Source organism: Hyaena hyaena, unplaced genomic scaffold, assembly GCF_003009895.1.
Source record: "Hyaena hyaena isolate Hyena2069 unplaced genomic scaffold, ASM300989v1 scaffold_153, whole genome shotgun sequence".
NCBI lineage: Eukaryota > Metazoa > Chordata > Mammalia > Carnivora > Hyaenidae > Hyaena > Hyaena hyaena.
Window position 1 is genome coordinate 246,364 of NW_024080785.1, and position 22,836 is coordinate 269,199.

A 22,836-nucleotide genomic window follows, 5' to 3' on the forward strand; every position below is an offset into this window, starting at 1 on the left:
GACACTAGCAAGACAGGCACTACACTCGTATGCAATCACGGACATTTATCACCTTCGGCCCAATGCACGGATTAGAAGTCACAGTTCTCACCGCACTCAAGGGGAGGGGATCTCACAAAGGCATGAATACCAGAGACAAGAATCATGGGGCCACATTAAAGAGTGTCTAAGGTCAGGGGTGCCTGGGTGGCTCAGTTAGTTGAATGTCTGACCTCGGCTCAGGTCATCATCTCACGGTTTGTTGGGTTCGAGCCCCGCTTAGGGCTCTGTGCTGACAGCTCAGAGCCTGGAGCCTGCTTCAGATTCTGTGCCTCCCTCTCTCTCTGCCCCCCCACCCCCCCGCCAACACTCTGTTTCTCTGTTTCTCAAAAATGAGTATTAAAAAAAATTGAAAACAAAGAGTGTCTAAGGTCAAGGTCAAACAACCAGCACATAGTAAAGCTGGTTACAAATATAAATCTTTCTGACTCCAAACCAGTGTTTGGATTCTAATCTCAGCTCTACTTCAGCTCTACCTCTGGCCTCCTGAGTTATCTTGAGAAACCATTTCCCTTCACCAAGTCCTAACCTCCTCAGTTAAAAAAGAGGTACCTGTCATCTGCTGGGAGCACCATCAGCAAGGATAGGGACCAGGCCTGGTGTAGAGACCCTTCCCCTCACACCTCACACTCTGGCCACTGGGAGTGCTCCTCTATCTGTGTCCTCACTGTAGGAGCCCACCAGCCGTGTTAATGTTACGTCTGGTCCTTTCCACAGTGTCATCTATGCCATTGTGATCCGAACCATTTGGATTAAGAGCAAAGCCCATGAGACAGTGATCTCCAACTGCTCGGGTAAGTCTCTAATCAGAATGACCCAACTCTTCGGTAATTTTGCTTCTGTAGTTTTTTTTTTCTTTCCTAGCAAATATGAGCTTGGGCTTTGCCTGAATACAAGTGTGCATTATTCTCTCAGGACTCAGCCGGCAGAGCTGACCCACCAAAGGCTCTCCCCGCAGGTACTGTCTCTTCCCTGTGGCCTCCCTGAAAACTCAAAGAAGGAAGGAGGGACTTTGGGTGACAGGATCCAAAGGTCCCCCTAGTGTCTTAGACCTGACAAAGAGCCACCTCCTGAAGGACAGTGGGGTGAAAAGACAGCTGTCCAAGGAGCACACATTCAGTGAAACACGAGCATAGACATTTCTATCTGGCTTGAATTCACAGATGGAGAAAACTGCCGTCTATCCACAGAACACTCCTGGACCCTAAGCCAGGCAAAGAATGGTCAGTTTCTCCCCAGAATGAGCCTGAGACCACCCGCTACAGCCCTTCCCCGGATCCTGCTGCAGGCAACCTTAATGCAGAGCCCCTCCCCCATGGCAGGCACTGGGAGCTGAAGGCAAATATTACTGGACCTGATGGAGACCAACCCAGAGAGGACTCAGTGAACCACGTGCCAGAAAGAGAGGGCCAAGGGCTCCTGGTTTTCCATTTAATATAATGCAACTAGCTCTCTCCTCAGGCTCCCCACCTCTCCCCGTTCCTTGTACACACACACACATATGCACCCGTTCACACACCCACCCAATCTGTCACACGCACACTTATACGCTCATACACGCCCACATCTACATACTCACCCGCACGCACTCACACAAGAACAGCAAGCCAGAATGCAGATACCTGGGCTGTGAAGAGCTGGTTTTCTGTTCCAGATGTGCCACTAAGAGCTGTGCCACCGTGCGCTAACCTCTCTGGCCTTCAAGAGGTTAAAATAAAGGGACAGACTAAACGGTCTCTAAGTCTACCTCTTTTCAGACCTTGGGACAGTACCTCTACTGGGCAGAGACCACACTCCTCTTCCTCCCTCTTGAAGCTACTTCCTGCAGTGAGAAAGTCACATGGATCCCCAAGTGACAACTGATAATCTGTGTCCCTCTCTCTAGAAGAATTGGTAGAGACGCGGAAGCTTTAGTGTCTTCATCTGAATTCAGTTCATTTCTGCTGTGTTCACCACGTGTCAGCAGCGCTACAAAGGACTGGGAATGCCAGATGAATAAGTGGCATGGTTCCGCACTAGGGGAAGCCTGTTCTCATGCACTGGGCTTCAGCTCTGGCTGCACAATGGGGCTGCCTGGGGAGCTGTTCAAATGCACTGATACCCAGACACCACTGCCTGAGAGATTCCGATGCACCTGTTTGGGATGAGGTCTGGCATCATTACTTTGCAAAAGCTCTTCGGATGATTGTAATGTGCATCCAGGTTTAACAGCCTCTTATCCGGTGGGAGACACAGCTATAGGCAGCTGACACCCACAGTGATTGACGATAGTAACCCAGAGGTGTGTGCAGGCTGCTTGGAAATTTTCTGTCCATGAAATACGTATCATTCAGCTTGTGGCTCATTCTGGCCTCCATGCAGATCCTCCACACAGACTCCCTCACGCCGGTCTAGTCTCTGCCCCCTGGCTTTTCTAGAAGAACAAGAGCAATCAGAAAGAATAAACACAAAGGCATTCATTTTATTTATTGTGAGTGACTTTGGTCAAAAGTCAGAATGTTTGTCTGAAAAAAAAATGGAGGAAGATATCCTTCCTCTATCAGATATCAGATAAATACATTAAAATACTGTAACTGTTGAAATAAGGTATCTCTATCATAGAATTACATAAATGGGAATAGAACAGAACAGAAACTCTAAAGGAAACTTTAGGAAATTAGGGTACGATGAAGTGTTTCAAAGTGATAGAGTAATAGAGATTGTTCAGTAATTAGTGTTGTTGAGATGATTTATTTGGAAATAAATACAGCTGTATTTCTACCTCATATGCCACAAGGAAATAAATTTTTATTAAGGGTATAAATCAAAGAGAGAGAGAGAAAGGAAAGGAGAGATAAGAATCATTGTTTATAATCAGGAAAAATGGAAAAAGTTCCTTATCTGCAATGAAGGATCAACTATAATAATTATATAGACATACAATGAAATACTACAGGTATAAAAAGTATTGTGTAGTATAATTATTGCCTTAGAAAGGTGTCTATTAAGTATTAGATTAAGAAGAAGAATGTGATATGATGCAAAAATCCCTTTTGTAAGTATATAAATCTATAATAAATAGAATATGCATGTGCATGTACAGATAGATGATAGCTAGTAGGATAGATGGATAGATAGATAGATGATAGGTAGATGATTGAAAATGTCAGGAAGGGCAAACACTAAATGTTGCAGTAATTATCTCTGAGTCATAGAATTTTATCTTCTTTCTTTTCTTCCTTCCTTCTTTTTTTTTTCTTATCCAGGAGCTAAAATTTTCCACAATTACATATGTTATATAATATAAAGTAATAGCCCACTGGCCCTTTAGCCTGAGTAAACATCCATCATTATGCTAGCTGTGTATATGAGGTATCCCTTTTTTTTTTTTTAAGCCCCCACAAAAAAAGTATACTTTTATGTTCTTCTCTGAGTAACTTTATACTTGAACCCTGAAAGACCGAATGATGAAACTGTGTAGATGATAGATAGATGATAGATAGATAGATAGATAGAGATCTTAAATCAATGAATCCTTAAACATGCAAAACTTACATTCTCAGTGAATGAGTAATGACCAAGATCAGCTATATCTGGATATATAAGTAGGATCTAGAAGCTACAAGCAATAAGGAAGCTCCCAGAGGCTGAGATAGAAAGATATGAGATATGAGAGATAGAAAAAGTGCCTCTGCCTCCCCTGAGATATCTTTCTTCTGAGGCTTCCATGATGCCTGAAATTCAAACCAACGGAGTCAGTCCTTTTTCCTTAAGGTAACTATCTCCAGTAGGACCCAGCAGTAGTACATTTGTAGCCTGGATTGAGTAAGGTGCACTGCACAAGCATATACAGATCAAGGCGTCACTTTAGACCTGGCCGACGGTGGACAGGTCAAGTGCGGTGGGACCAGAGGGTTTGGGAAGGTCCAGAATTTTGGGTTTGAAGGGGACAAAGTAAAAGGGGGGGGTATTTTAGTCTGTTCAGCCTGCCCTAACAAAGTACTTAAACAACAGAAATTTATTTTATCATACTTCTAGAGGCTGAGAAGTCCAAGATCAAGGTGCCACTTGATTGTGTTCCCGGAGAGAGCTCTCCTCCTGGTTTGCAGATGGCTGCTACTTCCTCCTTGCTGTGTCTTCATATGAGGCAGGAGATTGAGAGAGACAGAGTGCGTGCTCTCATTTCTCTTTTTTTTTTTCTTTTTAATATTTTTATTTATTTCTAGGAGAGAGAGAGAGGGAGAGAGACAGCGTGAGCAGGGGAGGGTCAGAGAGAGAGGGAGACACAGACTCTGAAATAGGCTCCAGGCTCTGAGCTGGCAGTCAGCACAGAGCCCGACACGGGGCTCGAACCCACGAACCGCGAGATCATGACCTAAGCAAAAGTTGGACGCTTAACTGACTAAGCCACCCAGGTGACCCTCATTTCTCTTCTTATAAAGGCACAAATCCCATCCTGAGGGCTCTATGCCCATGACCTCATCTAACTCTGATCACCTCCCAGGGGCCCAATCTCTAAATACCATCATGTTGGGACTTAGGGCTTCAACATATGGATTTGGGGAGGACACATACACTTAGTCCATACAGAGAGAGAATCGGGGGAAAAAAGACACTGTGGAAGTAATTGAAGACCAACCGAATGAGAATAGACAAACACTATTTATCCAGAGCTTGCAAAAGAGCCATACATAGCAAGGGAGTCAGCCACCATTACCTACATTTTGGCAGAAACTCAAAAGCAGGCAGTAGAGTTGGAAAGCTTTATAGTGGAAAAAGGGAAGATTTCAGGTGTGCCCTGGTTGGTGGTTTTTGGCCTGGGAAGCTACAGGTAGGGTTAAGTAGAAGCATGCCATCCCGTCTGCTTGGTTAGGAGTGTGTGTTTGGCTTTTTCTGGTTGGTTTCAAGTTGAAAGCAGGGAAAAAAACGAAAGAAGCTGCCTGTCATTAATCAAACGTTGGCCATTTGGGGTAGATTGTTACAGGTCTTACTGGACCGCGTGATAGAGATACAGGTCTGGCTTCCTGCGGGGCTGATGTGTGCATAGTAGGGTGGCTTTCTGGTCTGCTTACTGTAGATAATGGACTGGTTTCCTGGCCTCGCTGCTGCAGAGTGTGGGTCAGAGTTCTGTTCTGATATTTGATCTCGCCATGATCCATTTGTTTATTGAGTCTGTCAACACAAACTGACAAGACGGCGGGACAGGCAGAGCATCTACTGCCGGTCACATTCTTTCCATGTTATCTTCTTGAATCCTTGCCCAGTGCTGCCAGGTGGCATCATCATTTCTCTTTTACAAATAGAAGACAGGCGTGCAGGTTAAGCCCATATGATTGACCACAAAGCCTATGTGCTCTCCCCCGTATCAAGCTCCTCGTGGAGAGAAGGACACTCCAGAAAGGGAGGTGGTAAATGACTTTAAAAAATGCTCAGGGGGGCCTGGGTGGCTCAGTCAGTTAAAATGCCCAACTCTTGATCTCAGCTCAGGTTTTGATCTCAGGGTCATGAGTTCCAGCCCCACATTAGGCTCCACCCTGGACATACAGCCTATCCAAGAAAAGAAGGAGAAGGAGGAGGAGGAGGAGGAAGAGGAGGAGAAGGAGAAGGAGAAGGAGAAGGAGAAGGAGAAGGAGAAGGAGAAGGAGGAGAAGAAGAAGAAGAATCTCAAAGTGAAAACAAAATATTTTTCTTCATTAAAAAACCCAACTCAGGCTCTTTGGCATGGCTTATGCCTTCAGAGTGCTATTCTTGTCTTAGCTCCTGTAAGTGTTTTGTTTTAAAGTGTTTAATATCTAAGAGATGGCCCCTACTGGTGCACGGTTCAATTTTATTTAGGTAGGCTGAGGTCTTCCTGTGCTTTCAGATTTAAATCCGGTTGGTCTAAACCCCTGTCTTGTGATTCTTGCCAGTTCCAGGAGGCTGGCGTGTCCTCCCTGCCTGGGCCTCTAAGCTCTCACATCACTGACTCGTCTCGTAGCTTCTTCTATTTCTTGCTCCTGGTCCAGCAGGCATGGAATCCACATCATTTTCCTCAAGTTCACCACTCACAAGAGGAAACAGAGCAAATGTCGCTGGAGGTTTGAGGTGATGAACGGTTTCTCCATCCCACCGGCTGCTCCACCCTCCCCTCCTCATCAGGCCTTTCACCACTGTGGTTGGGCGCTATGTCTCTCCAGAGTCCCTGTATCTCCTTGCTACTGGATTTTCCAGTCCCTTAATTCTTGGCTTTCCTCGTCCTCCAGTCTCTGAAATAGTATAATGCCTCAAAGAGGCACTACATACACTGATATACAGTACGCCATTACCCTTCCCCAAAGGTAGAAGTGGTGACAGTCACTTTTTATTCCTTAATACAAGTTTACATCTCCATTAACTTTTTTTTTAGTTGTCCATATCGCCACCAGTGAGCACCTTCTGGAATGAGGAGCAGAGAGTAGTATCAAAAGCTCCTATACTCTATCTGATTCATAATGGAACTCACCAGATTTTCTTTTTTTTTTTTAAGTTTATTTCTTTATTTTTAGGGAGAGCCAGAGAGTGAGCAGGGGAGGGGCAGAGAGAGAAGAAGGGAGAGAATCCCGAGCCGACTCCATACTGTCAGCATAGAGTCTGACATGGGGCTTCATCTCACAAATCACAAGGTCATGACCTGAGGTGAAATCAGGAGTCAGCCGTTTAACAGACTGAGCCACCCAGGTGCCCCATGATTTTCCATTTGTCATTACAGCCAGAAAGCTATGGAATTGGCTGGTAAATAGATCTCCAGTGTTGTTTGCATGCCAGGATTATTGCTCATCAACAAGGGGACATCAGCCTCGATTAGTGTGAACAGAGGCACACTTCGTCAATACAGGTTGCAAAGTTCAGTCTATCACTCATTTATGAACCACTCTTCTTGCTGGAAAATATGTCTGTTTTGTTCCCCTCAAAGGCTGACGGAAAATAAGAAAGATATTTAATAAATGATCTAACTAATTTCCCACAAACAGGTATAGGAGGCAAGAGGTAGAAGAGATAAGATTTTCAATTTTCAATCTTGTAGGTTATCTTTCATAAACAACATGCTCTTGATGTCCAGGGGTATCTACTTCTGTAAAATTGAATATTTAACTGCATAAGGACAGGAGATGAGATATGGGAGGTGAAGCCACAGAATGGACAAGTAACATATCTACGTAGAACTGCGTCTGGTCATTGTAGCTTGGAAGATGTGATACAATCCATGCTACATCCAAATTGCATGTTTCAAATTAAATGAGGCACAAGGAGGTGGAGAAAAAAGCTTTGGATTAGGAACTGGGTTAGAGTCTTAATTCGTTTCTAGCTAAATGAATTGAAGATAAACTCATTAACTGCTCTCAGTACCTTTTTTCATCAGTAAATGTAGGTAAAATGCTTCTCCACAAATAACTACATTTAGCAAAAGACTTAAAGAACTTCATGCAAAAGAAGTATAAATATATAAATAAATGAAGCTTATAACAAGTTCATGGGTAGGAAGATTCAATAGCCTAGAGGTGTCAATTCTCCCCGACAATCTACAGATTAATGCAATTCCTGTTGAAATTAAAATGAGACATTTTATTGAGCTTGACAAACCAATTTTAAAATATATATGGAAATTCCAGGAGCCAAGAATAGCCAAGAGACTCCTGGAGAACTAGAACAAAGTGGCGGGGGGGGGGGGGGGGGGGGGGGGGGGGGGGGGGGGGGGGGGGGGATGTTACTGTATTAAATATTAACATTTATCATAAAGTCAGAGTGATTAATCGGGTGTAGTATTGACACAATACAATAGAGAAATGGAAAATAAAACAATCCCAAAACAGAATCTACACATATATGAGAATTTTATATATGTCATAAGATCATAGGAAAAGAAATAAAATTAGGTCATTACCTCAATTTATAAGAATAAACAAATTCCAGGTGAATTGGAGACTTAAACTGTGTTAACTTTAAACAGAGCATTTAAGTAAAAAATGAGTTTATTTATGAATAGCAGAAAAATTGCAATTCGGGACAGGCAAGTTATGATGAACCTCAGGCAAGTTCAAAGAGACAAAGGGAAGATGAGATTTTATTAGGTTTTAGGAGGACGCCAGGGTGGGCTGTTCTGAACACAAGTCCATTGGAGAAGAACCAGAAGCAGTTCCAGGTCGCGGTGGTTTCTCATTGGCAGCAGGTGGGTGGTTGGTGCTTTGTGGCTGGGGCAGGGAGGGAGGGGTTTTCCTTACTTTTCTTTTTCTCTTTATTTTTTTTTTATGTTTATTCATTTTGGAGAGACAGAGTGTAAGTGAGGGAGCAGCAGAGAGGGAGACACAAAATCCTAAGCAGGCTCCAGGCTCTGAGCTGTCAGCACAGAGCTGGACGCGGGGCTTGAACCCACAAACCATGAGATCATGACCTGAGCTGAAGTTGAATGCATAATGGACTGAGGCACCCAGGCATCCCTTCTTACTTTTCTTAATGGTAGGAATTAAATTCTATGTGCAAAGTGCCTTCCCTTGTCAAAATGATTGTTTCTGCATTCTGTTCGTTAGGCAGCTGCAAGGAGCGGTATGTGCATGTGAGCGCCCCCTGCAGGGCTTGGCGATTCCATCTTAAGTAGGTTTCCTTTATTTTCACAATATGTAAAACTTTTAAAAGAAAATGTAGGGTGATACCTTTATGACATTGGGATAAGGAAGGATTTCTTAAACAAGATCCAAAATATGTTAAGTCACAAAAGAAACGATAGATCAATTTGATTTGTTTAAAAAGTTATTTAAATAGTTGAGCTACAAAGTGGGAGACATTTGCAACACATACCTGGGAAAGATTAGTATCTACAATATATGAAGAACACCTAAAAATCAGTTTAAAAAAGAGCTTTTTAAAACTGAATGAAATAAATCAGTTACAGAGATGAAAATTACAGCATAGGGAATATAATTAATAATAACCTAATAACATCATATAGTGACAGTTGGTAACTACACTTATCGTGATGAGCACTGAGTAATGTATAGAATTGTTGAATCAATATGTTGTTCACTTGAAACTACTATAACACTGTGTGTAAATTATACTTCAATTAAAAAAAATATAGCCACAACAACAAAAGATAAATAGAAAAAAATGAGCAAGATATAAACAGGCATTTCACAGAAGAGAATTGAGGAATGGTCAAAAATAAGATTCTCAACCTCACAGATAATTAGGAAAGTGCACATTTAAACCTCGGTTGGGTAAAATTTTCTTCTACCCACAGGATTAATAAAAATTTTAACATATGATCTTTACTTATTTATTTAATTTTTTACATTTATTTATTTTGAGAGAGAAAGAGAGTGAGGCCGGGGGAGTGGCAGGGAGAGAAGGAATCCTAAACCGACTCCATGCTGTAAGCCAAGAGCCTGATTTGGGGCTTAATCTCACAAACCTAAAGTCATGAAATGACCCGAAATCAAGAGTTGGGCACTTAACCTACTGAGCCACTCAAGAGCCATATACCGTTTGATCTTTTAAAGTGTTGAAAAAGAGGGGCGCCTGGGTGGCTCAGTCGGTTAAGCTTCCAACTTTGGCTCAGGTCATGATCTCACAGTTCGTGGATTCGAGCCCCATGTCGGGCCCTGTGCTGCCAGCTCAGAGCCTGGAACCTGTGTCGGATTCTGTGTCTCCTTCTCTCTCTGACCCTCCCCTGTTCACGCTGTCTCTCTCTCTCAGAAATAAATAAAAACATTTAAAATAAATAAATAAATAAGTGTTGAAAAAGATAAAGCCATGGTTTATTTGGCAATATCATTCCTCAAAAACTTAGTGGATTTCTGATCTATTTGCTATCAGTCAGTTTCATATGCCAACAATCATGTCCAAAAAGTCTTTCTTAATAGAATTCTCAGGTCTGACTTATTTCTTTGCTTCCTCATGCAATCCCTATCTTTAACTTAATGGAAGCTAGGTTGAAGCCACCTGAAACAATAGTAGGGAGGCCACATCCTTGTCTGATCTTTGCCTTGGGAATGATTCTAAATGGGTCTTTGCTGCTTAAAACTTCTCAGTGTTTTAACTTGAGGATGAGGGTCAACTTCGTTGGCATAAGCCTTGCACACTTAGAAGTTGTACACATTTGCTTTAATGCTCTGCTCACATTTTCCTTTTGTACTGGGTCAGGTAAAGTACATATCTGTTACTATTAGGGACTGGAAGCAATCGATGCTTGCAACTCTTTGAAATCTCAAATTGTAAGACTTTCTTTAACTTCCTTTCGTTTTTACCAACCAACTCTCGTCGGAGTTCATCTATTTTTTCTAATACCTTGCTAAACACAGCTGGTAGCAATCAACACACACTATTAAGTTTCTGTTTACCAATTGTGATGGTTAATTTTATGTGTCAACTTGAGTGGGCTAAGGGATGCCCAGATAGTGGGCAAAACACCATTTCTGGGTATGTCTGGAAGGCACTTTGGGAAGCATTTGAATTGGTAGACTATACAAAGAAAATGTTCTCACCAATGTGCATGGGCATCATCCAATCTTCTGAGGGCCTGAATAGAATAAAAAGGCAAAGAAAGGGTGAATTTGCTTGGGCTGGAACATCCGTGTTCTAGACATCAGTGCTCCTGCTTCTTGGGCCTGGGACCAGGATTTACACAACTGCCTGATTCTCCAGCCATTGAGCTCAGACTTACACTATCATCACCCCTGATTCTCATTCCTTGGACTTGGACTTAATTATACCACCAGCTTTCCTGGTTCCCCAGATCGCAGACAGCAAATTGTGGGACTTCTCAGCCTCCATAATTTTATGAGCCAGCCTCCTATAATACATTTCCTCTTCTATGTATTTGCTATTGGTTCTGTTTTCTGGAGAACCGTGACTCCTACAGCAACCTGTCTCATGGGCTCTGGGCTCAGTAGGCACACAATTTGACTTCATCAGGCATCATACGTGAAGGTTGTAGCAAATGGATCTCTAGTGTCCCAGTTTCTAATATCAGTTTCCTTGCCACCTGCTGCCTGCCCCCTAGGCCAATGTCACATATTTTAGATTTTTGTTATGATAGCATTGCATATGAGATGCCAATTTCTTCTTCATTTAAGGAAACTATAGCTGCTATGCCAAAGAAACCCCCAAATACAGTAGCCTTAAGAAAGTGGAACTGTGTTTCTTGTTTAATTAAAGTCCAATTGACGGTAAAGGTCAAAGGGAAGGGCACTGTTCCACACAGTCATTCAGAAACTCAAGCAGATGGTTTTAATTCAGAAACCCAACAGTCAGGGGTGTGAGGAAGGGAGAGGAGGAGGAATATTCAGATGGTTTATCTGAGCCAGATCTGAGAGTAGTGTATATGGATTCTTCCCATATTCCCATAGGTAGAACTTAGTCATATGACTACACCATGCTGAAAAGAAAACGATTTGATGGACAGTAAACCTGTCTCTGCCACAATTATCTTAGGTCTGTTAGGGTTCCTGGTTCCACCTCCTTGACCTTGGCCACAGCAACTTGTTACTCACCATGTCTCTGGAGCCGAGGGAAACAAAAGGAAAGGTAAACTATTGCAACCTCATCAAGATAAAAATCTTCTGCACTACACAGGAAATAATTAGCAAAGCTAAAAGGTAACTGATGGAATGGGAGAAGATATTTGCAGATGACATCAGATGTAGGGTTAGTATCCAAAATCTATAAGGAACTTATCAAACTCAATACCCAAAAATCAAATAATCCAGTGAAGAAATGGGCAAAAGACATGAATAGACACTTTTCCAAGGAAGACATCCAGATGGCTAACAGACACATGAAAAAATGCTCAACATTACTCATCATCAGAGAAATACAAACTGAAGCCACTATGAGATAACACCACGGGTCAGAATGGCTAAAATTAACAACCCAGACAATGACAGCTATTGGCAGGGATGTAGAGAAAGAGGAACCCTCTTGCACTGCTGGTGGGGATGCAAACTGGTGCAGCCACTCTGGAAAACAGTGTGGAGGTTCCTCAAAAAATTAAAAATAGAACTCCCCAATCACCCAGCAATTGTACTACTAGATATTTATCCAAAGGATACGTGTGTGCTGTTTCAAAGGGGCACATGCACCCCAATGTTTATAGCAGTGCTATCGACAATAGCCAAAGTATGGAAACAGCCCAAATGTCCACCAATAGATGAATGAATAAAGGAGATGGTGTGTGTGTGTGCATGTGTGTGTGTGTGTGTGTGTGTGTATAAAATACATATATATTATATATATAATGGAGTATTACTCAGCAATCAAAAAGAATGAAATCTTACCATTTGCAACAATGCAGATGGAACTAGAGTGTATTATGCTAAGTGAAATTAGTCAGTCAGAGAAAGATAAATATCATATGACTTCACTCATATGTGGAGTTTAAGAAACAAAACAGATGAATATAAGGGAAGGGGAGCAAAAATACCATAAAAACAAGGAGGGGGACAAAACATAAGAGACTCTTAAATACAAAGAACAAACTGAGGGTTGTTAGAAGGGTTGTGGGTGGGGGGATGGGCTAAATGGGCAAGGGGCATTAAAGAGGACACTTGTTGGGATGAGCACTGGGTGTTTATGTAGGGGATGAATCACAGGGTTCTACTCCTGAAATCATTATTGCACTATCTGCTAACTAACTTGGATGTAAATTAAAAACAAAATAAAATAAAATAGAGAGAAAAAGATTAATAAATGAAAAAAGTGACCAGTAGATTTCCTTGTCACAAACAAATCACCTGCACTCATTATAAGTCCATAGATGGCTCCTTCCTCCGACCAGGAATAAATTCTATCTCATTTACAAATCCCAATAAACCAATTGTTCCCCCTTCAAGCACTCAGCTCATAAGAACAAAGGGTTCCCAGCGGCTCTGCGAAGCAAGGAGCAGGAACTGGCCCCTTAGAGACTGAATTTACAGTATGGGGTGTTCTGGGATGCTTGCTTGAACCAAAACTGCCTAAGGCAGCATGCTGCTTCCAGTTCCGAATATAATGGACCTGCTGCCTCTAGGATACCCCAGCTACTAATGCACAGTGATGGCTGAATTTAACTGCTTTTTGCTCCAGCAGCGCCAAGGCCTCGGTAGAAATAATCCTTTTATCTCCCAATAAAGGAGAATTACTGGCATTTTGTAGCTCAGCTCTCTTTGAAGAACCATCTTTAAAAGCTGGAGGCTTTGCATTTCCTAGAGTGGTCAGACTAAAGACGAGTTTCACTGATCTCATTGGGAGATCAAAGGGCAGGTAGCTGATTATATTGTCACCCAGCTGCCCTGTGGAAAGTACTGCAAGTTTCCATTTTGAAAAGATTTCAGGGCACAAATGTCACGCTCAAGAACTTTTCAAAAACAAAAACAAAAACAAAAAAAACAACCAACAAGTCTTCAGCACCATATTGTTTCGAAGCCAGCTGTTACTCCAGCAAATCGGGATACTTTGAAAGGACATAATTTGGTCAGCTGTATTTCTTACTTGCCTCCCATGGGTGAAATCTTTCCGGGATAAGTTTTGGATGTATATAACTCCTATATGCCGAAAGCAACATTGTATAATAGACTCTTTAAATCTAGTATTACCTTCTGTTCATTTCCATAAAGGTGGTTCCGATGCCTCCTGAAATACTGTTAAAACTTTATTCATCTCAATTAATAAGAGAATTTATATTCTCAGCATAGGCTTGCCATCTTAAATACATTATTATATTTCAATATTCAAACCTCTGAATTTGCATTTTATGCCTCATGTTTTAAATTGGGAAACCGAGGCTGGGAATGGTCAGCATTTTGCCTGAGGTTACACAGCTGGTAATTGGTAGAGCTGGAAGGTGTAGTCAGGTCTGACCTTGAGGCCTGCATCCTTCCCAGGATACCACCTTGGAAATCGGGGTGTTTCAACCTTGGCACTACCAGTACATGGGACTAGATAATTCTTTTTTTCTGTCTTCTGCATCTTAAGATGTTTAACCGCATTCCTGGCCTCTACACACTAGAGGCTGATAGCAGCCTCCCATACATTGAGACAACCCAAAATGTGTCCAGACATTGCTAAGTGTAACCCTGGGGGGCAATATTGCCCCTACTTTAGATCCACTGCTGTAAATACTTCTGAAGCATTTGCTTCCTTACACCACTGAAGCCCTGTGGTCCTGTGAAATGCACAGAATAAATGGAAGCCCTAATAGTACCTGAGAGTGGCCTTACAAGGTATACATTAAGAAATAAAAAATCAACTATAATCAGCATTTCAGCTTATTGCCCATAAAAGAGCCCCTTATTCCCATTATTCCTGATAACAGTTTGTCCACTCCAGTGAGTAAATGCTCACACTGTGAAAAGACTTAGAAGTTTCCATGGCTTGCGGCTGCCTCAGAAATTCAGCCCAGACTCCTCATGAAGACATTCTAGGTCTCCCCATTTTGGCCTCAATTTTTCCCACCCTCAAAGCCAACATCCTTTCAGGCTCCAGCCAAGTGAGGGGACTCCACCGTGGTCCAAACACATCCGACATTTTCTTGTTTCCATGTCTCGACTGAGGACTCCCTCTGTTTCATGAGTCTTTCCCACCCCCAACTCCACCTTCGATATCTCTGCATCTGGCCCGCAGCCTCCCCCAGCATAGTGGCGGGGTCCTTATTTCATGACAGTTGTGCTATGCTGGTTGGATTGGGCTGGACTGGACTGGAGAGCGGCTAGAATAAGAAGTGCAAAAGTAAACTTCAGACCGGTTTCCGTGGATTTGAAATAAATTTCAAATGTGAATCTGAACAATGTAGTGAGAACAAGCAAGCACAGAAACTGGCTTCTATAACTGTCCTGCCCCATATTACAGGTGCCCTGGGTAGGCTTTTGACCTGGACCACTACTAAGGTTGTACCCACTGAGACCTAATCAGTGGCATCCAGCCAGGGGTGTGTGAGATTGGCATCCCAGCCGTGCTTCCCTCGCTGAGGGTACACTGGGACAGGGCTGTGTATGTGCAGAGGAAGAGCGCCTTTTCCCAATGTTTACAAAAGCGCCATATTGCCTGGCAGAAGCTCTGACAATAAAAACTCTTCCACAGCATCAAGGACCCTGTGTCCAACACCTCCAATCCCACATTTGCCATTTAACACTCCTTTTACTGAGAGCTATCACTCTGAACTCTGTCCGCCCTCGTCAACTTTAATTTTACCACTACTTCTTAACTAGAGAGAGGCTTAGATTGATTGATTTCAACAAATATTTATTAATCATTTACTAAGCTTAGAGGATATAGGAGTGTAAAAAACCAAGTCTTTGCCTCCATCAAGTTCATATTCTAGTGGATTCTAATATTTATCCCGCATGTGTTTACCATCAAATAACAGCCCACATAGAATTAAATTATATCCAGACTCCTAGTTGGGACAGGTGTTTTTTGTTTGTTTGTTTGTTTTAATTTGTTTGTTTTGTCTTTGTTTTGCTTTAATTTTTCAATGTTTATTTCTTTTTCGAGAGGGAGAGAGACAGAGAGCACAAGCGAGGTGAAGGCAGAGAGAGAAAGAGACACAGAATCGGAAGCAGGCTCCAGGCTCTGAGCTATCATCACAGAGCCTGAAACGGAGCTCAAACCCACAAACCATGAGATCATGACCTGAGCCAAAGTCAGCCGCCTAACCGACTGAACCACTCAGGCGCCCCTTTGTTTTATTTTTAATATCCTTGGCTCGGGATTTTGTCGAGAGTGGAGTTCTGAGTTAGATGTATGAGTTACTTTGGGGTAACCATTCTAAGAAAGTGGGTTTGCCCTAAGTTGCTGAAGTGACTAGATGGGTATCTTAGCATTGCCCCCTGGCCAATTCCGGGTCACAAGGCTAATTCCGGCCTCAACTGACTCAGAGCATTCAGCCATAACTCCAGAGAATCTGGAGGTCCCAATGCATTTGCATTTATATCAAGTTGCAAACTGAGCAGTTTCCAGCGTCCAACCCCAAGCCGTCTTTACTCTGAAAATGTCCAGGAGGTCCTCCTGGGAAGAGATGAGTGGATACAAGTGGTCCCGTGACAGCTGTGGGTCTAACCTGTGATGTTCCTATTGGCAAAGATAACTTCATTTCACCACTGCCCTTCTGTATCTACAGATGGAAAACTGTGCACCAGTTACAACCGACGGCTCATCTCAAAGGCGAAAATCAAGGCCATCAAGTACAGCATTGTCATCATTCTCGGTGAGCAAAGTGTTGCAGAACTGTGTGAACATTCCAAAGGCAAACTTACGTGGAGAACAAACAGAGGGTTGTTGGAGGGGCTGGGGGAGGGGGATGGGCTAAATGGGTAAGGGGCATTAAGGAACCTACTCCTGAAATCATCGTTGTACTATATGCTAACTAACTTGGATGCAAATTTAAAAAAAATAAATCAAATTGAATAAAAAATAAATTAAAAAAATTTAAAAAACTAAAAATAAAGAAAAAATGAAGAGACCAAAAGCACACTTGTACCTGGGAGCTGGCAGTGGGGAGCCCATGCAAGAAAGGAATTTGTCTGCAGACACTGCCACCTTGGTCCGATTGGAGAGGAATGTGTGGAACTTGCCAGTCCATCTTCATCTCCCTTAAGAGCAGACATTGGTTCCTGATCCCTCCCTGTATGACGAGAGTTGCCCATCAAGACCACGGGATGGATAATTTGGAGAAAGTTGCATAAGACAAAACTAGCTGACCTGAAATCATTACTATACTATATGTTAACTAATTTGAATTTAAATTAACAAAAAAAAAGAAAAGAAAAAACAGACATAGCTAGCTGAATGATGTTCACCATGCCCAGTTGGCCCAGCTGCATTCTCGAAGACTTATTCTCCCCTGGAGCTGACACGTATGAGCAAAGTAAGGAAAGAAGTAACATTCCATCTCTTCTGGATATTTAATTGCAGAGTCACTACAAATCTCTCCCTAATGGTCACTTTACCTTCTCTGCAGCCATCTTGTCTTCTTCCCTTTCCTTTTCTTTCCTCTTTACTTCTAAGACCAACAAAGTCACTTCATCTTAGGGGGAAAAAAGGTGTTTTGAGAGCACATAGTCGGATTGGAGTGTATTCTTTGTTATTCTCAAACCATCAAAGCTTCCTCCCTCTTATGCCCTCTCAACTAATGACCTTGCTTCATATGTCACTAGGAAAATACTATATCAGAATAGAACTCCCTCGCCCTTCCACCTTCACATTCATTCACCTATCTGCCTCTGTGCAATGTGCTCTGTCTTTTCTCCTATTTCTGTGAACAAACCAGCACTGCTTCCTTCTAAGCCCAAAATGATGGCTGGAGCCCTGCACCCCATTCCTTGCTGCCTTCTCAAGAATTTTGCTTCTCCAGTTATCTTCCCTCCACAACAGGCCTCCCCTTACCTGGATCGTGTGCACATAAACGTACAATAGCTCCCTCCGTGAATTCTTCGGAACAGACCTGCTTCGCCGCTCTGTATGACTCTTCAACCATTTACCTCTCATTCTCTGGAGTCTGTTTCTATCTACTCTCTGCCATGTTACTCCTGAAACCACCCTCACCAAGGTCACCAAGACCTCCAAAATGCCCAGTGTCAATTCTCAATCCTCATCTTGACTTGTAAGCAACGTATGATCAGGCTCTCCTTCTTAGAACACTTCCTTTGCTTACAAATCATGCGTATGATTTCTACTTGCGATTTCGATTTGTATTTCCAATGAATTCATTGTACTCAACATGGCAAACCCAAAGTCTTGGCATGTTCTTCTCTCCCTGCAGAGTGACTCTTCCCCCTATTTGTCCCCATTTCAGTAAATGACACCATCTTTCACCCCGTGTCTACATCAAAACCATAAGCGCCATCTGTCTGTCATTATTCTATTTCTCTGACATCCCACATAACTAGCCTGGAGGCTCTACCTCCAAAATTGTTCTCAAACCCAACCATTCTTCACTATGTACACAACTCCTGTCTTAGTCAAAGCTTCCACCAATCTCTACCTGAAACATTAGAACTGGTCTTGTCTTTTGCTTTTCTGCAAAACAGCCAATGTGATCTTTCAAGATTGTAAATCAGGTAACTTCACTATCCTTGCAAACCCACCTCTGGCTTCCCATTACATTGGAATAAAACCCCACGTTTTTACCATGTGTGATCTATCCCTCAGCTAGGTCTCCAGCCTCATTCACAACACTCTCCCCCTTGCTCATTCTCTTCCAGTTCAGTTAGTCTTCTTGCTATTTCTTCGCTATGTCAACTTGTTTGCACCTTGGGGACCTTGCATGTTTCCACCACCTGAAAGACTCTTTCTCCATACGGTGGTCTGCCTTCCCCCTCACATCATTTTGCTTCCCAACAGTGCTACCTCATCAGCCAGGCCTCCTGCACAAGTTTTAGATAACACCCCCCCCCCCGCCAGTCCTTACCCTGTGGTATTTTTCTGCATGACATTATATCTATTGATCTGCATATTGTCTATCCCATACTGGCCTAAATCCATGAAAGCAATGACCTTTGCTTTTGTGTTCCTTATATTATTATCACCAAAGCCTTAAATAAGATCCCATGTACACTAGGTGCTTCATAAACATTTGCTGGGAACAAACGAATTAGGATATGCAGGAAGAAAAAGGATTCGTGCTATTTCCTTTTTATTTAGTTCAACTACTACCCTCCCTGTCCTCTTGCAGCTCCCGAGAGCTCTGAGAAAGCAAACCTCTCGTGTTAGCTGTGTGTCAGATCACCAAAACAGTCCATCTCACCTTTATGAGGCATAACTGCAAAATGCCAAACAGACCACATGCTGTGTGACTCAGCCAGCAGAACAGAGGCACAGAACAGCACAGCAGGCTGACCCGGGGATAAAGCAAGCATATACAACCCTGGGGGGTTTCAGACTCCTTTCCCAGTAGCTTACAGACTAGATCAAAGATTCTCTTGCCTTCCCAGACAATCAGAAACACAGATATACCTCCCATGGATGTTGAGTCGGGAAATATGTGTTATCCATGTGTGCCAGAGACATAATTATTTGTAATCAAGAACCATATGCTCAGGCCTTGGGGGTCCTTTAGTCCAAGAGCAGAGATGCCCACAAGATGGGTAGCCCGTGTTAACAGCCCAATCAGACCAAATCAGTCATTCCTATAGCAAATGTTTTACAAGGCCCCTTTACCTGAAATGAAATGTATAATTAATACCACTTACCCAACATAAGTTTTAAAAGATCAATATTTAATAATATAAAGGAGGACTAGAAAGAAAATAATTTATAATGAAACCATGCAGATTGCAATATGTAAATACTTAGGCACAGCTACCCTAGGAGAATAATGAAGTAGTCAGCTAGATGTATTAACAGCTACAAAGGAAAATCAATGCAGGTGTGTTTTCATGAAGACATGAAAATAAAGCAGTATTGCTGTCAGGGACTTGATTTTCTGAGCAGGTAAACAAATCCTACTCAAGTTCCAAATTAAAGAAAGTATCTTTCCTCCCTTTTCAAGAGAATTGCATTTCTAGAAGATTCACTATTTAATACAAATATTTGTGTTCATATATAAAATGGAGTTAGGTTTCCAGAGTTCTGGAAATTACAAACAGAGTTTTCTGCTACATAAATCAAAGGCTGTGTGGGACCTGGGTCCCAGGGGAGGACTGGTTTCCCTGGGCACACCAGACCCCTTACCCCCTCAACACATAAATACATAAGCGTGCACATTTTGAAAATGCCCTCCAAAGAGGCAATTTTGCCCCTCCATGCCCAAGAACCACTATTCTAGGTCAATGCTGGGCTCAACCACCAACACCCACAAGGCTCAGTGGTCTTTGTGTTTCAATTGCTCCTCTTTAGTACATTGCCAAGGTCTGGGGAAACAAACACGTGTCCGTTGAACAGTTTCAGAAGGAAGTTGGAGCCTGCTAGTAGATGGTGAAGCCTGACTTCTCTGAGGAAAGTCCTATGGGTGAGAAAGGGAGAAAAGGAGGGTGGAGAGGGTGTGACAAGAAAGCAGGAAGACCCATCCCAGTGATTTGTCAGCCCTAAGATTGTTTACCTCTGTGCACTTGGGGATTAGTTCAGTTCTCCAGAGAATGAGGAGAAAGACATGTATGTAAAGAGAATCATTATAAGAAATTGGCTCAGGATCTGCAGACCCAGGAGAGCTCATGGTGTAGTTCCAGTCCGAGTCTGAGTGTGAAGGCAGCAGAAGAACAATGTCCCACTAGAAGATAGTCAAGCAGACAGCACGAATCGTCTCTCACTCAGCCTTTTGTTCTATTCAAGCCTTCCATGATTGAATGGGTCCCACTCCCACCATAGAAAAAGATCTCCTTTTCTTAGTTTGCCCATTCAAATGTTCATCTCATCCAGGAACACCCAGCAATAATGTTTCCCCAAATACCTGGGCACCCCCTGACCCAGTCAAGGTAACACATGAAGTTAACCATCGTACTCTGGATCTCTGTTTACCACTCATTTCCTCTGATGATGTGGAGACAAACAGAATCAGGGGCTCATGTGCACCAATGACTTGGAGAGGGGTAGAGGGCAGCTGTTTTCTGGAGTGGCTGACTTAGAAATGGTAAAGAAAATTAAGAGCATTGTGATGAGGCCAGACTGTGCTCTGGAAATATTAGGCACACAACTTTCCCCTGCCACACACTAAAACCAGAAATCACTATCTGGTCAAAAGGCTTCCTGTGCTTCTGGGGTTTTTTTCATAGAGTCGCCAAAGAGTTTTGCTGGTTTTCCTTCCATACGATGCAGGATGAGAGGCTGAGACCATGCCAAGCCATTCCTAACCTTTCCATGAAGGCTGACAACAAATCAGCCTTCAATCAAATCAAATGCTCCCTTTACAGAGAAGATCCAAGAAATTCCCTCAATTTTAACAGTGTATCTGTGGCATGTGTATGCCTGCGTGTATACGTGTGTGTGTGAGTAAACATGACGTTAATGTGAACACACACAACTGTTCTAAATACTTCTGAGAGGTCCCAGGTGCTAAGGAACCTCCTATTTGGAGCTTCAGTTGAGGCCGCCACTGAAAAGCCCCTGGCTCTGGTCTGCTGTGGTGCTAATGGTTCCCTTCTCCCCAGCCTTAGTCTGCTGTTGGAGTCCATACTTCCTCTTCGACATATTGGACAATTTCAGTCTCCTTCCAGACACTGAGGAGCGCTTCTATGCCTCTGTGATCATTCAGAACCTGCCGGCTTTGAATAGCGCCATCAACCCACTTATCTACTGTGTTTTCAGCAGCTCCATCTGTTTTCCCTGCGGGTAAGGCTCACTCCTACCCGGGCCAATGCAGATGTCTCTTGTACTTGGACTCAGACATGTGTCTTCTCTTTCAATGCTTCTTGGCAGGTATAGATGAGATGCCTGAGGATCAGAAAGGTCTTGCTAGTGTGACAAATTCAAACTCAGGCCATTGTCCATGCTCCTTCTCCTATTACCATATCACCTGCTGTAGCAACCATCTTAATCAGGTCGCATGTAGAAGAGCTTTCTTTTGTCCAAAGTTTCTCTATACAAATTGTCTCAATGCAATGCTGTGATGGTAGCAGGACCCAAAGCATTATTACTATTTTACAGATAAACAAACGAAGGCTCAGGACCTTAAGTAACATTATTGAGGTTATCTGAAAAATTAGTAGCAAAGCTGAAATTAGATCCCCCCACAACTACTCAGCCATCTTGCTGTTTTTTCAGCTGTCTTACTGCATGAGGTACAGAAAGTAGGTAGAGAAATCCATAGGAGATAAAATAGTAAAGCGGTTTAAGGCTTGGGTTTGATGCTAGTGGCCGCAGTTCAAATCCTGCCATTGCTGATTAATAGCTATGGATAATAGATGTGGACAAACTCAATACCTTGAGCAAGGTATTTAACTTCCATAAAAGTCAGAATCTTCACCTACAAAATGGGACTAAAAGCAGTGCCTACTTTTGAGCAGAGATGTGTCTGTGCGCTGCGCTCTGGTGCTGACCAGTGGGAAGGAAGATCGGGCATGATGGGGAAGGAAGGAAGGATATTACATGCAAAGTGCTTAGTACAGTATTTGGTCATCAATACATCCTCCATAACTGTTATGGTTTAACTTTCTTACTTCCCTTTCCATCAGGTCAAATTATTTTCCCTCCCTGATTTATTCTTTCTCTAGGCAGCAAACATCACGGGATTCCAGAATGACATTCCGGGAAAGAACAGAGAGGCACGAGATGCAGGTTCTATCCAAGCCAGAATTCATCTAGACTCTGGGGCACTGGTATGGCTAAGCTCAGCCCCATAAGCTGTGCTGGGTCCCTGTCTCCACCTTGGGCATGTGCATGGAAACTGAACTAATTTCTCCATCCTCCTCCTTTTCACAAAGCAAACATGAGTGTGCTCATGAGTGTGCCTCGCCTAATTGAGTGTGCCTCGCCTATGTCAGCAAGTATTGGCCAATGTGAAGTCACCAGCTATTCATGTCAGCCAAGACAAATGCTCCCTCCTTCCCCATGACTTCCAGCCCTCCTTCCCACTGTTCAGCACCAGAACCCAATGGACAGAGACATCTCTGACCCAGGGCCCAGGCTTGGGCAAGCAGAGGGGACTAAAGAAGCATAGTTGTACTATGAGAGTCTTCTAGTTACAACTTAAGATGTAAATAAAAGACTTGTCAAAACCTAGATTGTCCCCCCCATCTTTGGATTGGCAGTTCAGTAGTTGTAGCCCAGAAGATATTTATGCCAACAAATTCATTTCCAGTCATGGGTACTTTGTGTCTCCTCTGCCGATAGACTTGGTTTGTAGCTGGGTGTGTTGGCAGGAATCAACCTCATGTCCTGTTGTATCAACAAATGATTTGT

At 42.9% G+C, this 22,836-nt stretch overlaps 1 protein-coding gene across 2 annotated transcripts in view; it reads left to right on the forward strand.

Annotated features, from left to right (window-relative positions):
* NPSR1 (neuropeptide S receptor 1) overlaps window positions 1-22,562 on the forward strand; it is a 149,881-nt gene extending 127,319 nt beyond the window's left edge. For both annotated transcript variants that reach the window (XM_039239152.1, XM_039239153.1), the window contains 4 exons: window positions 757-833; window positions 16,124-16,210; window positions 21,087-21,267; window positions 22,149-22,562. In XM_039239152.1, coding sequence (XP_039095083.1) covers window positions 757-833; window positions 16,124-16,210; window positions 21,087-21,267; window positions 22,149-22,239 — 436 coding nt within the window. In that variant the 3' untranslated portion in view covers window positions 22,240-22,562. The remainder of the gene's footprint in view (window positions 1-756; window positions 834-16,123; window positions 16,211-21,086; window positions 21,268-22,148) is intronic.
* Window positions 22,563-22,836: the final 274 nt, after the last annotated feature.